The sequence below is a fragment of the Rhea americana genome, unplaced genomic scaffold (genome assembly GCF_003343005.1).
Source record: "Rhea americana isolate MKP2758 unplaced genomic scaffold, rheAme1 scaffold_358, whole genome shotgun sequence".
Lineage (NCBI taxonomy): Eukaryota > Metazoa > Chordata > Aves > Rheiformes > Rheidae > Rhea > Rhea americana.
Window position 1 is genome coordinate 493,122 of NW_028186488.1, and position 17,718 is coordinate 510,839.

General features: G+C 41.5%; 2 protein-coding genes across 6 annotated transcripts in view; one reads left to right on the forward strand and one right to left on the reverse strand.

Moving 5' to 3' along the window:
• Positions 1-3,984, forward strand: part of CENPL (centromere protein L) — a 6,471-nt gene extending 2,487 nt beyond the window's left edge. The window contains exons 3-5 of the mRNA XM_085312112.1: positions 56-307; positions 1,051-1,593; positions 2,800-3,984. Of these exons, the coding sequence (XP_085168238.1) occupies positions 56-307; positions 1,051-1,593; positions 2,800-2,871 (867 nt within the window). The 3' untranslated portion in view covers positions 2,872-3,984. The remainder of the gene's footprint in view (positions 1-55; positions 308-1,050; positions 1,594-2,799) is intronic.
• A 1,001-nt stretch (positions 3,985-4,985) lies between these two features.
• KLHL20 (kelch like family member 20) overlaps positions 4,986-17,718 on the reverse strand; it is a 24,897-nt gene continuing 12,164 nt past the window's right edge. For 4 of the 5 annotated variants that reach the window (XM_085312130.1, XM_085312129.1, XM_085312128.1 and 1 more), the window contains 9 exons: positions 16,283-16,441; positions 15,050-15,144; positions 13,787-13,902; positions 13,214-13,397; positions 11,903-12,046; positions 11,577-11,710; positions 10,666-10,874; positions 8,812-8,918; positions 4,986-6,925 (listed from right to left, as the gene is read on the reverse strand). In XM_085312130.1, coding sequence (XP_085168256.1) covers positions 6,841-6,925; positions 8,812-8,918; positions 10,666-10,874; positions 11,577-11,710; positions 11,903-12,046; positions 13,214-13,397; positions 13,787-13,902; positions 15,050-15,144; positions 16,283-16,441 — 1,233 coding nt within the window. In that variant the 3' untranslated portion in view covers positions 4,986-6,840. The remainder of the gene's footprint in view (positions 6,926-8,811; positions 8,919-10,665; positions 10,875-11,576; positions 11,711-11,902; positions 12,047-13,213; positions 13,398-13,786; positions 13,903-15,049; positions 15,145-16,282; positions 16,442-17,718) is intronic. The other variant, XM_085312131.1, reaches the window with a different exon arrangement.

Below are 17,718 nucleotides of genomic sequence, written 5' to 3' on the forward strand. Positions count from 1 at the left end.
AGCGCGGCCCGCCGCCCGCCGCGCGGCCCTCACCGTCCCGCTTCTCCGTTCGCAGGGAGACGCGGCCCCCCGGGACACGGCGTTCCTGCTGCGCAAGCAGTGGGCCTTGTACAGCGTGACGCCSCTGTACAAGTTCTCGAGCGCGGAGCTGAGGGAGTACGCGAGGCTGCTGGGCGCCTTCGTGGCCGCCGAGAGGCGGAAGGGCGCAGCCGTGCAAGTCGGGGCGGACGCGGACATCAGGGTGACCTTCTCCAGCCTCCCCGCGCTGCGGGGCAGCGGCCGGGACCAGGCCGCCGTGCTCGTGCAGGTGACGGCCGCTCCTGCTAGCCGGGCTGACGCGGGCGGGGAGACGGGGGGCTTGCCAGCTGTGGGCAAAATACCCCATCTCTGACAAAAAGAGCAAGCTTTTAAACCTTAGCAGCATGCAAAAATTATTACATTGCCCTTTGAGACTTAACAAAAGTAGGTCCAGACTCTCTTTAACTCAATRTAGCACAACTCATAACTAATGGATGTGCTCAACTGCAGTTTTGAGCTCAAATCCTTGATAAGAGCAAGAGTCAATACTCCTGAGCTCTGGTTTTCTAGCTTTGCAGTCAATTCACATTTAAGATCTTAGACGTGTTCTTTAACTTCTTGGATGAGTTATTTAACTTCTTAAAGTTGGTATAATCCTGCCTCCTCACCATAGCTCAAGCCTAATGAGTGTTTCTAAAATGCTTTGTCTCAAGTGAAAGATGCTACTGAAATGCAAAGTTCAGTCTGGCTGTGATTTTTAAGTCTTATCATGGATTCGCTTTTCTGAATTAAGCAGCATAAATGCAGATTTGATGACTGTTCCTAATGAAGTAAGTGCTTTAGCCACCGTTTCAAGAGCAGCACCCAGATCCTTTAGGGATGTAATAGGTAGACTCAGTAACTGTCTGAGCTTTCCAGRAACCACTGTTACATGTGAGGTCCTGAGAAGAACCTTCTACTGTATCTGCTGTACAAAATACTAAATCTGTACTCTAGCTRTCATTTAAACATTTCCTCTTTTCCCCATCCCAGCTTTCTTCAAGATCATCGGTTTCCCAAAAAAGTTCRGAAGAGAAGCTGATGTGGTCGGGCTGGTTCTGTTGTGTGTCTGGAGATGATCTTTTAGAGAATGTGCCGGAGGACTTCACTTGTTTGCCTTTGTTTCTGGCTAACGGCGCAGAGAGTTACGTGGCCATTGTTGGCAGCTGGTTTCAGAAGACTTTTGACTGCCGCTTCCGCCGTTTAGCCATCAGCCCCCTCAATCTCACTTGGATGGCAGCCATGTGGACTGGATGCAAAGTGGAAAAAAATGCATCTGCAACAGAACTTGTCTTCTCTGTTCCTTGTCTTCCCCAGCCTCTGGATATATCATATGCCATTCACCCAGAAGATGCGAAAGCTCTGTGGGACACAGTACAGAAAACTCCAGGAGAGATCACTCAGGAAGAGGTGGATCTCTTTATGGACTGCCTTTATTCTCACTTCCACAGACACTTTAAGATCCACTTGTCAGCTACAAAACTGGTAAAAGTTTCTACAGCAATTGCCTCAGCACACTGTGATGGGATTATAAAGGTGAGGTTTTAAATAAGCATACTATCCTAACTAATGCCGGCCAAATAAAATAATTCTACCTGACTGGAGAGGCCTTCCTTTTAAGAAGGAAAGCTGCATGTTTCTTGTGCATAATTTCCCACTAAAGGTTGGTTAAAACCTCAGCTTTTACTAGACTTAATTAGTTCTGGAGTTTCAGACAACATGGGGTAATTATCAATACAGTATTTTACTACTGTACTGCAGCAGAACCTAGTAGCCCTGGTCTTGGGCTAGAATTAGATGAACTAGCTTTACTTTTCAGTAAGTAGTACTGAGTTGCAGTTTTCTGCTCTAGCTGGCTGTGAGTGCTCAGCTGGAACGCACATTAAAAGCAAGTGTACTGGTGTTTTCCAGCTAGATTTTTCTTTTGCTAAAACTTTTTCATCAGCTTAGTTTGAATTTTCAAGTCTCCTATGTCATCTTCCCTCCCTTCTTCCTTAAAGCTGGAGGTTTAGCTTCCTCCCAGTATAAGAAAAATTTATTATTGCTATGTTATGACCAACCCTTTTTCATCTTCAGTAATGTGACTTCTGTGCTGGTTAAAATTCTGAAAGAAAATCAGTTTTGCTGGGAAGCATCTCTTGAGAACAGGACAACTGCAACCAATTAAATGTTATTCTTAATGTGAAAGSGCTTTTTTTTCTTTTTTTTTAAACCAGTAGTATATGAAAGTTGCTAAAACCTGTTATTTAGCAGGTATGTAAATACAAGAAATTCTCAGACTGAATAGGCTTTTTGAAGAAGTATCATTACTCGTCTTGTAGGAATGTCTTCCATAAACTGTGTTATGGCTCTTCCATAACACACATCCTGAGTTCAAGTCGCACTGAATATGGACATCGTTATTCTAGGAAACTGTCCTTGTTGAACTGATGCTCCTAGAGGAGGAGGGGGAGGTAGCTGAAGGAGTAGAAGTGCTCAGATTCCCTCCTTCCAAAAAGCAGCAGTAGAAGCAGGGCATCCCTTTGGGGACTATGCTTCACATGGGATGGAAGCAAAGGCCAGAGCACTCCATGAGGAGTAGCATGTAGGCACATGTGCTTTCTCTGTAACTCCAGTCAACATGGTAACAAAGGGAAGCTGACTGATCAAATGGAACACCTGTATTTGCTTTCTTTCCAGTTAAGAAAAAAGAAATTTGACCACTGCAATTTTCTTTGACATATATTCTTGGTTCCTTTACAGTTTCTACAAAGCCAACACCTAATTGGAGTGCTGATGCTACTGACAGAACTAGCAATCTCTCAGATACAGTGAGACKTATTTCAGCTGATCTTCATCCCCTCCAAAGGCTTACTGCTGGAAAACCTAAGCTGGGAAACCTATTGGAAACTTGCTCCTGCAGAACTTTCCTTTCTCGCACACTTGCTGTCTAGAGTCAAACTCCTGCACCCAAACCTGTAGCTAGCATTAATCAACATAATCCTCCACAGRAAAGAAGAAAAGATCTTTTGCTCTAATAGAAAGGCCACAGTCCTAGGAGATAAAACATTGCAAACTGCTGGATGCAACTTAATGATAGATATTTCTGCTGTTGTTTCAAATGGCAATCATTTTTTTTTCACTAGACAGCCCCTGCTATAGGGCCCTTATTCTTAGCTAGACTTAGTAATACCCTTGGGCCTAAATCTAAATGCCAAGTTAAGCATGCCTGAGAAAGGGATGCAAGTTATGAGGCAGAAAAATCCAGGTCTCTAACTTCCATACTGGTAAGGCTTCAAAATCTTACAAGGCCAGCATGTAACAAAGTACATCCTCACTCCCTAGTCAAGTTGGGTTTTTTCCTCCAGGGTGGAAAAAAGCATGTAACATGTGCCTTGTTTCCAGCTCTACTTGTCCTCACAGACAAGTTAATGTGTAGAAAATCAAGGGCTGTCTATAAGCTAGGGACTTGGTATGTTTTGCCTGGTGTTTCATCTCCTGCAATGTAATCCTGTAGTCTGGAGAGCTCTGTGTTGAAGCTATGGGTGCTAAAACTTTAGACTAGCTTTCTYCCTGCAGCAGGTAGAGGTTCAGAGAGCTAGTGCATAGTAATTACCTGTAGCTTAAATGAGCACAGCAGTAGTAGAACGTGGTATATCTTAAGCGCTATAATTTTTGTATTACAGTACTAAATAAAGAAAATATTTGCCTTTTTTGCTGTTACTTTGGTCTTTAGCAAAGTAAAGAAAAATCTGTCTAATGAAACATATACTTGTATTTTGTTTCCTAAACTAGTGATCAGTCACCTATTAAATAATTGTGTGTGGCAAAACTTAGAAAACTAGTCTTAAGAACTTCACTTGTACAGCATCTCCAATGTCTCTGATCAGTTGAGTTTGTGCTATGACCTTCCTCTAAGCAATGATTAAAGTTTTCTGTACCAACCCACCTGACTTGACTTTTTTTAATCACTATCAGTCAAATTTGCTAATACATTCCTCTTCTCTCCCCTGCAACTGAGAAGAACCAGCAATGCAAGGATATGAAGGAACATAACCGCATGCCTAGTTTCTCATCTAGTGCCAATAAAGGAAAGCTGTAACAGGAGTGAAATAAAGAATTAGCCAAAAAATTATGCACTTGCTTTAAGTATTATGTTTAGTAAGTGAGAGTACATTATTTTTGCTTGTCAAGGYTGCAGTCTGTAAACTGAGTACTCTCACCCTGTTAGAAGAAAACTTACCTTCTGAATGTCTTGACTGTCCAGCAGCTATTTATTTTAAACTATCAAATCCAGTGCTTTAGCTTCCTTTCAGGCAAAGTTTCCTATCTCAATTCAAAAAAGACTTATAGTAAGCAAAAGCTGGAAGTTAGAGGTACCTGCCACCTGTACTCAGGTGATTGTGCAACCAGSCCTATGGTGTTAGCATTTTCATTCTAAAGTCCAATCTCCGGCCTTCCAACAAGTTTGCATGTACAGTCTTTAAAATGCTAAGTCTAGTGAAGCCTCCTTGAGCCTGTTCCTTGCCTTAGGAACACAGTCTAATATAAACCTGTAAGAACTCCACAGCAGATTCCTTATATAAAATACAGGCCTATTCAGCTTCTCAGAGTAATACTTTCCTAAGCTGCTGCTTTGTCCAGTRTGTACAATACCTGCTATAGCCTACCTGTAGGAAACTGCTGGAGTCAAGAGATACTTCCTTCTCTTTTTACATGCTCATCTACAACTTGGAGTTAAGTCGACAGAGCCAGATTTGGCCTGATACTATAAATATTTTCTTCCAGAAGAAGCTAATTCTGATTGATGTGCTTTTAAGTATTTTGAGGGTGACATGGAACAGCAGTGTTTCAAGCAGCACTAGTATCAAAAACTGTCAGTGACACACTGTACCTATGCAAGCTRTATAAAAGCAGTCTGCTTTTTTCAAACAAAGAAACAATCAAACAACAGCATAGAAGAAATTTATTAAGATAGCACTATTTGTACAAGTTACTCATGCTAGAAAAAGCATAAATGATACATGTAAACATTTGTTTACAGAATACTTGTTTTTCCTTGTAAAGGTGCAAATGATCTTTATATGTAAACACAAGAATACCAACCTTTTGGGGAAAAGAGGGGCTTTTAAAAAAGTCTGAATTACCCATTTATTATTGTAGTGTAACTTTTACTATATTCAAGCACATTAAAATGCTGAGTTACATGAATCAAACCATGACGTTAAAGAACTTAAGATGTCAGCACTGCCTTCTTCATCTCAAGAATTTACAGTCCTCTTTCTTTTTAAAAATCAGATTTTGTAAGGTCCAAAGTTACAGAACAACGACCTGTTGCACCTGATGTACTAGGTGGAAGTTTCAGTACAGGCAAACATGTCATAACCTTTGAGTCTAGAGTTGCTCCTTCCTCTCTCCCAGGCCCAGGTGCCTCTGCACTCACTGAAACCTAACAGTTACAGCACCAGTGAGCAGTCCCTCCAAAGCCTCTTTAATGAGCCTCATACCTTTCCCTGCTCTAGAACAAACACTGGCAAAGTGCATAAAAGTCATTAAAAAGGTGGGCACCGTCTTGTCATGATCAGTGTTTTACAACAGGAATTCCAAAGACACAGRCAGAAGGCAGGAGGGCAGCTAAGATGATGCTGGTCTAAGCAGTTTTCAGCAGGAGCCGACTGTGGGTCTGCCATTATAGCAAGAACCTGAGAAGTGAGCATTTATCTAGGCTAGTYGGAATTAACAAACAGTACCTGCATACCAGCTTCAGACAAGAACTGATATCCAGCAGGCAGTGTGAAAAAAGGCTTTTRTAAGTGAGCAATAACTAGTTGTTTCTAGGTTCATATACAGGGGAGGGGAGAGACAAAAGCTGAACTTTTGTACCATACACTGTACAGTAAAAAGGCATCATTTAAAATCCTTTTCACTCTCACCCTCTTTTTGGGCACTTCACTGATTCAGTCGATAGATGAGAGTTCCACTTCTACTTCTTGCCTCCAGCAAGACTGAAAAGATACTCGGGGCACCCATCTTCATAGCTCTCCTGTACTCTAAGAGATCCTAATACATACCACAAGGGTTGGAACCACAATATCTTGCAGGACATAGCCCTGCCCTAACCATCAGCTTGTCAAAACTCAAATCACACATACACATGCACATATACATATATAAAATATATATATATATGCACACATATATATGTATATAAAAAAGCTGGAATTATCATCATCGAGAGTGATACAAAGAAAATACATGATACAAATTAAATGAAAAAATAAATATACTCTGTGCACAGAAAAGCTTCTGTGCAAAGGTGGCACCTTGCAGGTCAAGTACTTTTTGAAGCTCTCTGTAAATAAGGCAAAAGCAATGTTTTCTGTATCACTTTCCTCTTTCACCCACTGCACGCCTGCCATGTCTACTGCTCACAGTAGGAGGGAAATCAGGGAAACCCTCCTCTTGTCAGACTCCCAGTATAGCTTGTAGTCCCTACATCAGCATTGTTTACACTATAACAACTTTTACAGTTTGGTTTATTCAAAAATGTAGACTAATTAGAAAAAATAAGGACATAAGCAACACTTCTACTTTTGTCCAGTGGTTCCCTGGAGTCTGACAACGTGGTCTTCCGTTGGGCGCACTCACAGAAGTCATTTATATAATTTGATAGAAAGAGTCACTGGCAAAGAGTTACATTGGATCTAGACCATTCGTACTAGAGCTGCAAAGAGGTCCAGTGTCAAGAAGTCTCTTCATTTTTTCTAGGAATGAGAACCAAGGGGTTTCCCTCCCTCTTGATGCTTACCATATATGGGATTCGCAGTGTGTCATTTTGATAACACCTACGCCTCCTCCCAGCCGCCGATAGTTCATTCCACCGTACAACCTGCAAAGACAAAGCTCCAGTGGTCACACTGGTTCAGCTCTTTCATGGAGCTACGATGCGAAAAGAGAGAACCAGCCCCTCCTGTAAGCACTGCTAGCCTTCAGTTAAAGTGGATCACAATGACTAAGCAGGTCTTTGTACCAACTTCCAAGGTAAATACATTATATTTGCTCATATCTTTCTCTAGAAAAAGAAGAATTGTTTCTTGTTTTGATGCTCAGCAGTTCTACACTTCTTAAGTAATCACCTACTTCCTGTCTGGTTACATGCAAGATAGAGCGGATCTTTGCTGTTTGTAGCTTACCCTGGGCTACATTTTGGGTAACACAGGAGCAAGGACAGGTTTGCTACTTCTAATTCAATTAATTTCTTTTATATTTCTAATACCCTACATTCAGTTGATCTCACCAAGATGCAGCACATCCCAAGCACCATCTGTTTCTCCAAGATATGTTACTGAAACAGTGCCTGCATTTCATATGGAAATCTGATCCCTGTGGGCTCCAGTATCCCACTCATTTCAGCTGTATATTCCTTTCTTTGCCTCTACAGTCTGCTGGCAAAAACACGAGAGGCAAGTTCTTCAAGTAGCTCTTTCCAATGCAATTTGTTAATCCCAAATTGCATAGCAAGCATTTCTCTGCTGGGCTACACAAAATAAACCCTTCATACAGCAGGAAGTCCAGCAAACAAAAGAAGGAGAAGACCACAATGTTAATCAGTTATATTGAATTCAGTGGGGAAACCACTAGCTAATACCTTGAACAGCTGCCTGAACTTCTGCGAACACTGGCCCATGCAGTAACTCCTAACTCTAAACATCTTATTATAGTTGCCGTACGTAGCTGAAACCACTCAGCTAAGGAATCTGAAGTACACATTACTATCTACTCAACTGGCTTTCTATGCATTAGTTTTCTATGAATTTCAAAAGTCATTGTTCACAAATCAGCAAATAGGGGCAGGTTCCTACACTGTTTATGACAGAGTATCTCAGCAGCAAAGGGTTAGTTTTCTAGTATTACTAAACTTGAAGGAATGAAGACATTAATCTCTTTCTAATCCCCACACCTGACAGATTACTAAAAGAATATAAATAGGAGCCTGAAACTTTGCACTGATTAGATTTGTGAATAAATATACAGGCAATTGCGTTCAAGTGCAGTTGTGCCTGGAAAAGAAATAGGAAAAATAACCTTCCTGTTCAATAAATATTTTCCAGTTAGGAATTTCATATCTTCTCAGTTTATATATTAAATTCTTCCCATGGCTATTTTGCAGAAATAAGGGTGAAGAACACCATAGGCTCAAACTGTTCTGTTTCAGCTTCTCCAGCAAGATTTGGAAATCAGAGCCTCAGCTTGAAAGTCAAAAATGAGTAGGCTGAATTCTACACCATGACTGTGAGCTCCTTCTGCTAAGGGCGAGCTTATTTTTATTGGGAAGCAAGAGCAGACTCGGTCCAAAATAAAGAGAAAGGACAGATCTGTTTCAGCATAGCCCAATTTTTAAGTTCAAGAGCTGCACTTAGAAACAAACTAGATTTTAGTATTGTTCTCTGCTTGTTAGCCAGCAAACCTGCCAAGTCATTTATTTTCTCTAGGTCTCAGTAACCTACCTATGCAGCATTTTCCTACCTGCAAAAGGTGGGGGGAGAGAGAACTGAAGTTACCCATTTCCCAATTTTTCAGAACGTGATTGTCTTTCATACCCTTTCACGTAAGCCAACAAGCCACAGCATGACTGTTATTCTGGCTACTGCACCCAAGCTCCTCATGATGACACGTCACATCTCTAATTTGTCTGGAATGTCTCCAGCTGCTGGCTGGACTGAGGCAGCTACAGCTAGAAGCCGCTATTTGACTATTTCACAAGCTTAAGGTTACCTCCATGTGTTAGCATCTGGATCAAACACCTCAATAGTCTTCAAGTATGTCGTGCCATCAAAACCCCCCACTGCCATTAGCTGGCCATTCACCACTGCAAGGCCAACCTGGAAAACAACCACCACAGATAATACTCATTTAGCTGGGATGCTTTAGCACATATCCTGGAAACAAGAGTTAAAATGGAAACATTAATAGAAAGGTATTCCATAACCAAGTTTGGAGAAAGACACAGCCTGCAGGAGAGGTTTTGGATGAAGAAAGAGGATAAACAAAGTAGYCTATAATGTATTTAACTAGAACATACTGGCACAGGATGCCACATAATTCAAATGCTGGATTTAAAATAACAACAAATTAAAAGTTAGTTATAGATCACAGAATAGAGACTCTTCTACAGAAAAAGCAGAGGACTCTTTATTACCAGCTAAAAGAACCAGAATTGCTTGAATACATATAGATACATCAGAGCCTAAATCTTTATCAGTCAAGGCTTATCACACCCCGTATGGAATTTCTTGACAAAATATGGCGCGTGCGCACACACACACACACACCATTGTATCTACCAGCCTGCAGCCTGGAACATTCATTTAAACTGAAGAACCACCAAATTTAAGCCCCTGGCCTGCTCCTCTGGGGCTGGAACATGAACCATCTACAAGCACCCTGGACTCCAGCCTTGCTTTCCATTATGTCTTTCCACAGAGGCACAGAATTACTGAAACCTCAAGCTGTTCTGTGGTCTAGGAAGATCGCTTCCAGTGAAAATATCCTGACACAGCACAGAAAATAAGGCAAGAACACTACATAAAAGGGTCTTAGTTTTGGGTTTGAAGAAGTTAGAGAACTCAGGAGGCCTGCAGAAAAAGATGCATCTATTTAGCAAATTCTACAAAACGTAAATAAAGAAGCTCAGAAAAAGTCAACACTTGATCAGCAACTACGAAGGAGCATGTTGGACCGCATATTGCATACTTTGAGCAGGAAAATAAGTATATATGTTCCCTGCCCTCCAAAACAGTACTTGCTCAAGTTATGATTCATACTTGTCTCAGACACTGAAATACTAACAGACAGAATTAATCCATCTACTCTAAATCCACTATCCAATGATAAATATTCATAACATTTGCATCTGCCCAAATACTATGACTACTTAAAACATTATGTTAATCTTTCGTTCACATGTCGGCAGAAAGCAGGAGGATTAGCAGTTGATAAAGACATACTGTCATTCCCCATACCCACATGACACTGCGGAGAGAAGCAACATTCTAGGTAAAAGCCTGKAAACTCTGTTCCCACGCACATCTCACAAGGCAATGAAAAAGATTCAACTAAAAGTTTGTATCTAAAACGATTGCCCAGTTTCTGAACTCTTTCTTCTCTGCAAGCAACTTCGTTCACCTTCCAAGTCATCCAAAGTGCATTACAGGATAAGACCCAGCTGCTAAATTTAACATCATTCTCTAAGAGTTTCCCCACACTAAGTACAGCTACTTCACCAAGTGAAAAACAAAAGAATTCCTCCATTTCAGGCCTAAGTAGCTGACTCAGCACAAGGGACCAAAATTATTATTAAAAAAAGACTCTCAAAAACGACTGAATTACTGGATATTTAATACATCCTCTGACATACCAAACAGCTGACTCTCCATGGTACGACACTGCTACCATTTCATCCTCTAGTTTTGCTGAAGAGTTTTGTCTTTTGTATAAATATTTCCCTCTGCGGGAGGGGTGGGTAAAGGTAGAGAGAAAGAAAGAGAGAAATCTCACAAGATGAGTCTACCCAGTGCTTTCACCATATGGTTAGGCATAGCACAAGCAGGCAAATCAAGTCAAACTCACTCCACTCCGGCGGGATGTCATGGCCACAACAGGAGACCACTGGTTTGTTCGAGGGTTGTATCTCTCTGCACTGCTGAGCTCTGTTGTATCATCTCTGCCTCCCACAGCATAGATCATGTCTTGGTATACTGCACAGCCCAGGTGCTTCCTCCTCGTCCCCATGGGTGCAATTGTATGCCAGCGGTTCTCCTGAGGATTGTACCGTTCCACTGCAGAGAAAATGACACATCTTTGGACAACAGGGTTGGTGGAGAGTGGGAGTTAACACTTTTGACCTTGCATCCAAAGTATTGCTCAACCTATAATACACTGCAATTCCCACACACTAAAAATATGATGCACTGGTTTGTAATCATCCACTCTAATGCTCTCCTCCTATAAAAGGCTGGCTGTTCTGTCTCCAATCCCTGGAATGCTACATAGTCAAATCTCATAACACATCATCACTTAAGAATGAGCTGGCCAAAGCTACAAACTGATCTGAATTTTCATCTTGCAGTAGTGTGACCTACGGCATCCTTCTTCCTACAGCAATAAAGGGCTATTTGCAGGATAAAGATGCACTTGCAACTGCTCAGCAAACGAGGAAAGTACTGGCTTCAGGACACACTGCCAGATGCAGCTTCTTTAAGAAGAGGGAAAAAAGGGGGAGAGGGGAGGGAAAAAAGAGGGGGAAAAAAAGAAAAAAAAAAAGAACATACATATACAACCAGGTAATAAGGACTTTGAAACCTAGAGAGTAAGTTACTGTATACCAAAATTATGTTCTAAGGAAGGAAACCAGCAAGCTGATCACCAAAATATTCAACTGCCATCCAGGTCATCATGGACAGAAAGAAAAAAAGAAAAAAGAAAAAAAAACACAAGACCATGACAACTACAACCACAATAAGGGACAGCAAAAGATATACCAGTATTGAGAGGAGAAGTGCCATCAGAGCCTCCTACTGCATAGAGGAAGCCCCCTAACACGGCCACTGCCACTCCCAGACGCCTGGTGCTCATGGAAGCCACTCGAGTCCACTTGTTTTCTTTCGGATCGTACCTGGCAAAAAAAACAAACACTCAATAAAGCACAGATATCTTCACGAAGGGGCAGGCAGACTGCCCGTATTTGTCTCCGAACAAAAATCCCCACGAAGTCTGTACAGCATTTATCTCCTTCTCTACATCTCACTGGCACCTTACCCAGAGACTCTCTTCTCCCTGTGCCCCATTACTTCTTTTTTTAAGATACCTTTCCACAATGTTGAGACATGAGACACCATCTTGGCCACCCACAGCATAGAGATAGCCCCCAAGAACTGCAACTCCAACGCTGGTCCTGCAGGTGCTGGTTGGGGCCACATCACTGCTCCACTGATTGGTCTTTGGATCATATCTAGAAAAACACAAACAGCACAAGTTGCTTGTCTCAGGATGTTTCAAATTCTCCCATGCTTGGAAACTACTGGGCAAGAAACTACTTGAACTGCAACTCAGCTATTTATAAGGAAGTTGGATGAAAGCCTTCAGGTGATACAATGCATCCAATGTATGTTCAGGGATGTTCAAAGTGCAGTTTGAGATTATTCAAATTGAAGGTCAAAGCCACAGGTTCACAAGAGTGCAGGTTACCAGGGCCTGGCTGACACGTGGTAAGTTGCCTCTGTGCAAACAGCAGCACCAAGAGCTATTCTGCTGCATGTTCTCTGCAGCCCATATAAGAATTCAGACAGCTCTAGACAAAGACGAGGGAACCGTATTGGCTCGGGAACCCAAAGACTGGGAATTACGACCTGTGGTAGAAAAGAGTGCAAGATACAGGAGATGTAAGGCTGGGGTCCTAATCTGGGAAGCTGAGAGTATGTAAGAAGACACATGGAAAGAATGGGAGGCTCAGGAAGGAAGGAGTTAAATTATACAGCTGTTGGATTTGTCAGAGGACCAAGGTTTAGAGCGCTAAGAGTGCTCGATTCATGTGGCTCAAAAGCATGGGGACTGTGAATACATAGCTCCCAGAACCAGGAAGTTTAACAAAGCTTGCTCAACTTGCGTCTTTCAGAAGTCTAAATCTGACCTATTTTCCRCCTTCTGTAAAGTACTTACAAGGTTCCTTAATTCTCTAGTCACTATTCCACAACAAAATGCCTGTAGGCTTTCCCTCAATATTAAGCAATACATGCCATAACCTCACCTTCCTCAGCAATGCTAAGAACAAACCAGCAATTTCAAAAGAAGGTTAACCAAGACCATCACTCCTCCCATTACCTTGGAATGAGACCTACCTCTTACATATTCCTTCCTTATACCAAAAGACTGTCTTGGCTCATAAAGCTGAGGATAACATGACACAAGCTGTTATGCCTGAAGTCCTAGTTTAGCAGTACAGCAATACAATATTGAAGAGGTAGGCAAGGGAGGAGGAAATGTAGATAGCATTAATATAAATTCCAGGTTTTCAGCAAAACATCATCACAGCTAGCAAAATGAATCCATTTTTAAGAGGTTATACCAAGTTTAAATACTCAAAGTTAACACTCAGAGCATCAGYCCTATGGAGACCTACCTTTCTACACTGTTAAGGTAAGAGGAACCATCATGGCCTCCCACAGCATAGAGGAGGTCGTCTAGAACACTGACTCCAACACCACAGCGTCTTTTGCTCATGGAAGCCACCATCCGCCACTCATTGGTTTGAGGATCATAGCGCTCCACACTGGAAATCGCATCCCCGCTACACCAGCCCCCCACTGCAGGAACCAAACACAAGAAACAGTGTCATGATAGTGCATCACATTCACGTAATGTGGGTGTGCCTTCTTTAAAWAATTCCTCTGGACTTTGTCAGTCTTAACCCAAGAGGCCCACCTCTCAAGAGTCACTGATCCTGAGGACCATCATTAGAATGATTTTCAAAAAGACTAAAATCAATTTGGAAGTACTAGTCTATAAAAAGTGCTGTGGCCCTCATAGCACCAAAGAGATCACATAAATAAGTGCAAGTTAACTCAAACCACCAAATATTAATGCACATACCACTTCAGAAATAAGTTGTAAAATCTGGTCTTACAGGAGTCCTATAACCATAAAGCCCATTGACTTAACTCTCTTGACCTAAGCCAGCAAGAGCTATACACACCTGCAAAGAGCACTTCTCCACAGCGGATGGGTTTGCGTGGTCTAGTTCTTGGTCCCTGCATCAGTGGCCGCTCTTGGGGCAAGAGCAGATAATTTTTAGCTTCATCCACTAGGTCCCTGTGCAAGACAAGAAAATATTAATTCCAAATGTTCACACAATAGTGGCCTCAAGAGAGCTTACAAATCAAAACTGAAGTAAAAGCAGCTRGCACTAGTCAGGCACTTCAGTTATTCACAAACCACATAAGTGCACGAATAGCTCTAGTCGAAACATACACTGTCATCCAAGAATTCATCAGTTGTTTGCAGTGGCATAGCGGTAGACCAGTATCAATATCTGGCCAACAATAGATATTACTAGCAATAAGGGTTGATAAAATGACTGATGAGAGATTTGTCAGGCTTACAATGCAGAAAAGAAAAAGGCAGACTGCCTCAAATTAAAACTTAACAGATAATGGTTTTGCCTAGGAATAAAAAAGGAATTGAAAAGCACACAAATACATAATACACACACATGACCAATAGATGGAGATAGTACCCTTCTGATGAATATTTTCTCCATCAGCTCTGGCCAGCTCACACTGTCCATCCATTCATGACTTGTCACCTGGACTAATGCTAATATTCCAAAGCCTTGAATAAAACAAAAAAGAAAAGAGTCCTCCTTCCTTCTACAAATGTGGAAATCCTCCAATGTGAACTCTCATTCAGAAAGAACAGCTCAGTCTATCCACTGAACGATTTTACAGTAAGCACAACAAAATTGAGTGCTTTATAGATAACAGAACTGTGCAGAACCAGAAAGGTAAGACGTACACCGTGTAATTACAGCTTTTCTGCACTAGCATTGTGGGAAATAGCAGACTCCAGTCCCAAAGTGCTGTTTCACTTATCAAAGGCAAGATGTTTCCAATACAGAAACATTACTTTAAGCCATGACAAGATCATGAATGCCATGCAGGTAGTGAGGTGTACTGAACGGCCATGACCACAGAAACAAAAAAAGGTGAAATGGGAAACAATCCACTAAAGGATATTTTACTGAAAGTCAAACTGTATACTCAAAGTTTGCTATTTCACTGAAAACTTGAAAGAGTAACAACAACAAAAAAACCTTCCTCTAGGGCATATTATTATGCAAATAAAAAACTTTCTTGCATCTCTTCTCCCAACTGCAAATCAACATAATTTTAGAGAATAGAGACAAAAAGGCACCCACATACAATGAAATCCCATTCTGTAAATCAGTGAGGAGATTTACCGGCATTCTTCATCGCTTTTAATAAGTGGATCAGAACCCACTGTACCCACAAGGAATTTGGGACTCAGCAGTGGCAGACGGACATGCTGCAAGACCTACAACACACACACACAAAAAAAAGCATCACTGTAGATAAAACATATACCTCCTCAGATATACAGAGAAGCCAAAGAAATAAATTAATACTGGCTATTTAGTTATTAGCTAGTAAGATTTGATAAACAGCAATTCTTCTGGGAAACAAACAGCATGATCATTTATATATCCGAACTGCCATTCTAGTTGTCTAGTACATCAATTCAGACAGCAACAGCCTATCAGTCGTTTAAATGGGACAATTTGCTGAAAACAAGTTACCAACTGAAAACCTTTACAAAACTGTAGGTGCCAATACATCTGTAACACTAGCTTAGTTAGAAGTTTTATCACCAATTAAGAGGTGTTCATCCCTCCTAAAGGTAAGTTGCACTGTATAGTAAATAAATGATAACAAATGACACCTCTTTCACAAAGGCTTAGGCTTTAAAGACATAACCAGCTATACACAGAGAGGCCCACAAAAGACAGAGCTGTATGAGYACTAATAAGCTAGCTTGAGGAAAACAATTCCTTTTTAACAATTTTCAAAAGCTTTCCATTAAATAAAGTTGTGCTTCACATCTATTTCCAAGGCAGAAAAAACTAAGGCAGCCAGTCTCTCACCTCTTTTGATCAGAAAGCCTGAGACTTCAGAAGCTTTTTTGGCTGACAGCTTTGTCAGAATGGATACATCTTTCTGAAATGCTTTGGCTTTAGACAAAACATCATATTTCAACAAAAGCATTCTGACAGCTCCAGTATAAGATCATAAGCACTGAGGCATAAATCAACCAGCAGAGGTTAAAAATATACCTCCAATGAAGACAAGCTTCTTCTCAATTCCACTATGTTTTTTGTACAGTACCCTAAGCAACCCAGGCAGGTTTGTCYGGATTGACTGCTGAAACGATCTTATTTGGCAAGTCCTACCTGGAAACAATTCAATAAAGCCCCTACTGAAGTATCTGGCCGCTGCTACTTTCAGCCTAGATGAAGGGGAAAATGCAAACCTTCCAATCCATACAGAAATCAGAGAGAATTAGTGTCGCATCAAATGCATTCCAAACTGTGACACTGCCGTGGTGCCATGATTTCAGCCCTCATTAGTCCACCCCTGGATAAAGCAGTCTCACATGTTACTATGCTCAAGATTACCTGTGGCAGCTGGGGTCTTCTCTCCTGAATGCTGTATTTCACCCAGGCCATCACTGCATTGAAAACCTGCTCTTCACTGCGAACGTTTAACTCGTCACTGGATATAATGTCTATGAGTTGATTGGCAGGCAGCAGCATGAACTCCTCGCTCTCCATTACCTGTTTAAACAGAAAGGAAGAAAGAAAACCATCAGGTCAAAGCACCAGAACCATATGCCACTCCTATACTTCAATGCAAGGCTAAAGGAGAGGAAGTTCACTTGAGTTAGAGCCCAAACGATGGATCCAGCAAAGTACCAAATACCTTTTGCTATTATTGACATCAACCTGGTGAAGAGTTCTCTACACAGAGCAGAATGCAGTCCCCAACAAAGCAGAAGACACCTTTATACGGTRATGCAAGTGAAAGGGAATTCTACATAAAAGTTCTGTAGATTGCTGTTGAAGGGTTAARCCATAGACTGCACTGATCAGGTTTCAAAATTTAGGAAAAATAAAGCCCTTATTTAAAACCAGCCTCCTCATTTGCCATGTGTAATACATAAAGCAGAAAAAAAAATGTTAGGCAGCTGGTAAATATTTGACAGAAAAGCAGTATCAGAATAAAGGTTTTATTCACAATGAATCCAAAACACAGCACAAAAAGAACAGTCTCAGAAACAAGTTACCAGAGGCATGGTAGAGAACATGGAAAAATCTTCCTGAATGCTTATTTGCAGCAAAACAGCAAATATTTCAGGACAAGGAGATGGACTCATTTGATCCTCTCTCTCTCTCATTTGCTATAAATATATACAGAGAGTATGCGCGAGTCCAAATGCACTTAAGAGGGAATCAGAGCCTCCTAAGGCCCCAAGGACTGATCTCTTGTGAAATTCAAGCCACTGACAATCTGCAAACATGTTAATTCCTTCAGTACCCAAGATAGCGACCAAGTTCCTCAGGAGATCTGAGCTGCCACTAGAGGACCCTGCGCTCATACTGCACTCCACAAAGCACACGCGAGTCAGTCTGCAGCCTGGAGACCGCTTTGAGCAGCCACAGAGCTACAACACAGCCCCGTCTCACGCCCGCATATCAGGCGAAAGCGAAGGATGCAAGAATCCAAGAGGGCTGCACAAGCGATTTGACTGCCGATTGCCAGCTCAACCTCCTCGCAAGCATTCCCAGTCTGTAGCCTGGAATCTYGGATAGGTTCAGTGACAGAAAAAAACTGAATATTAGCCTTTTCCTTAATTTGCAACTACATTACAATTCTATGACCTATTTTAGGCCATGCAGCATAAACAAAAGAAATCCATTCTCTTTAATACTATCACCTCAACAGCAATCAGCTGCGGGGTTCTTTTAACTACTTAAAGAACCGATTCAAGAACACTGAATGAATATGCAAAAAACAGCCAAGCTGCTGACAACAGCAAGTATTGCTTAAAAAA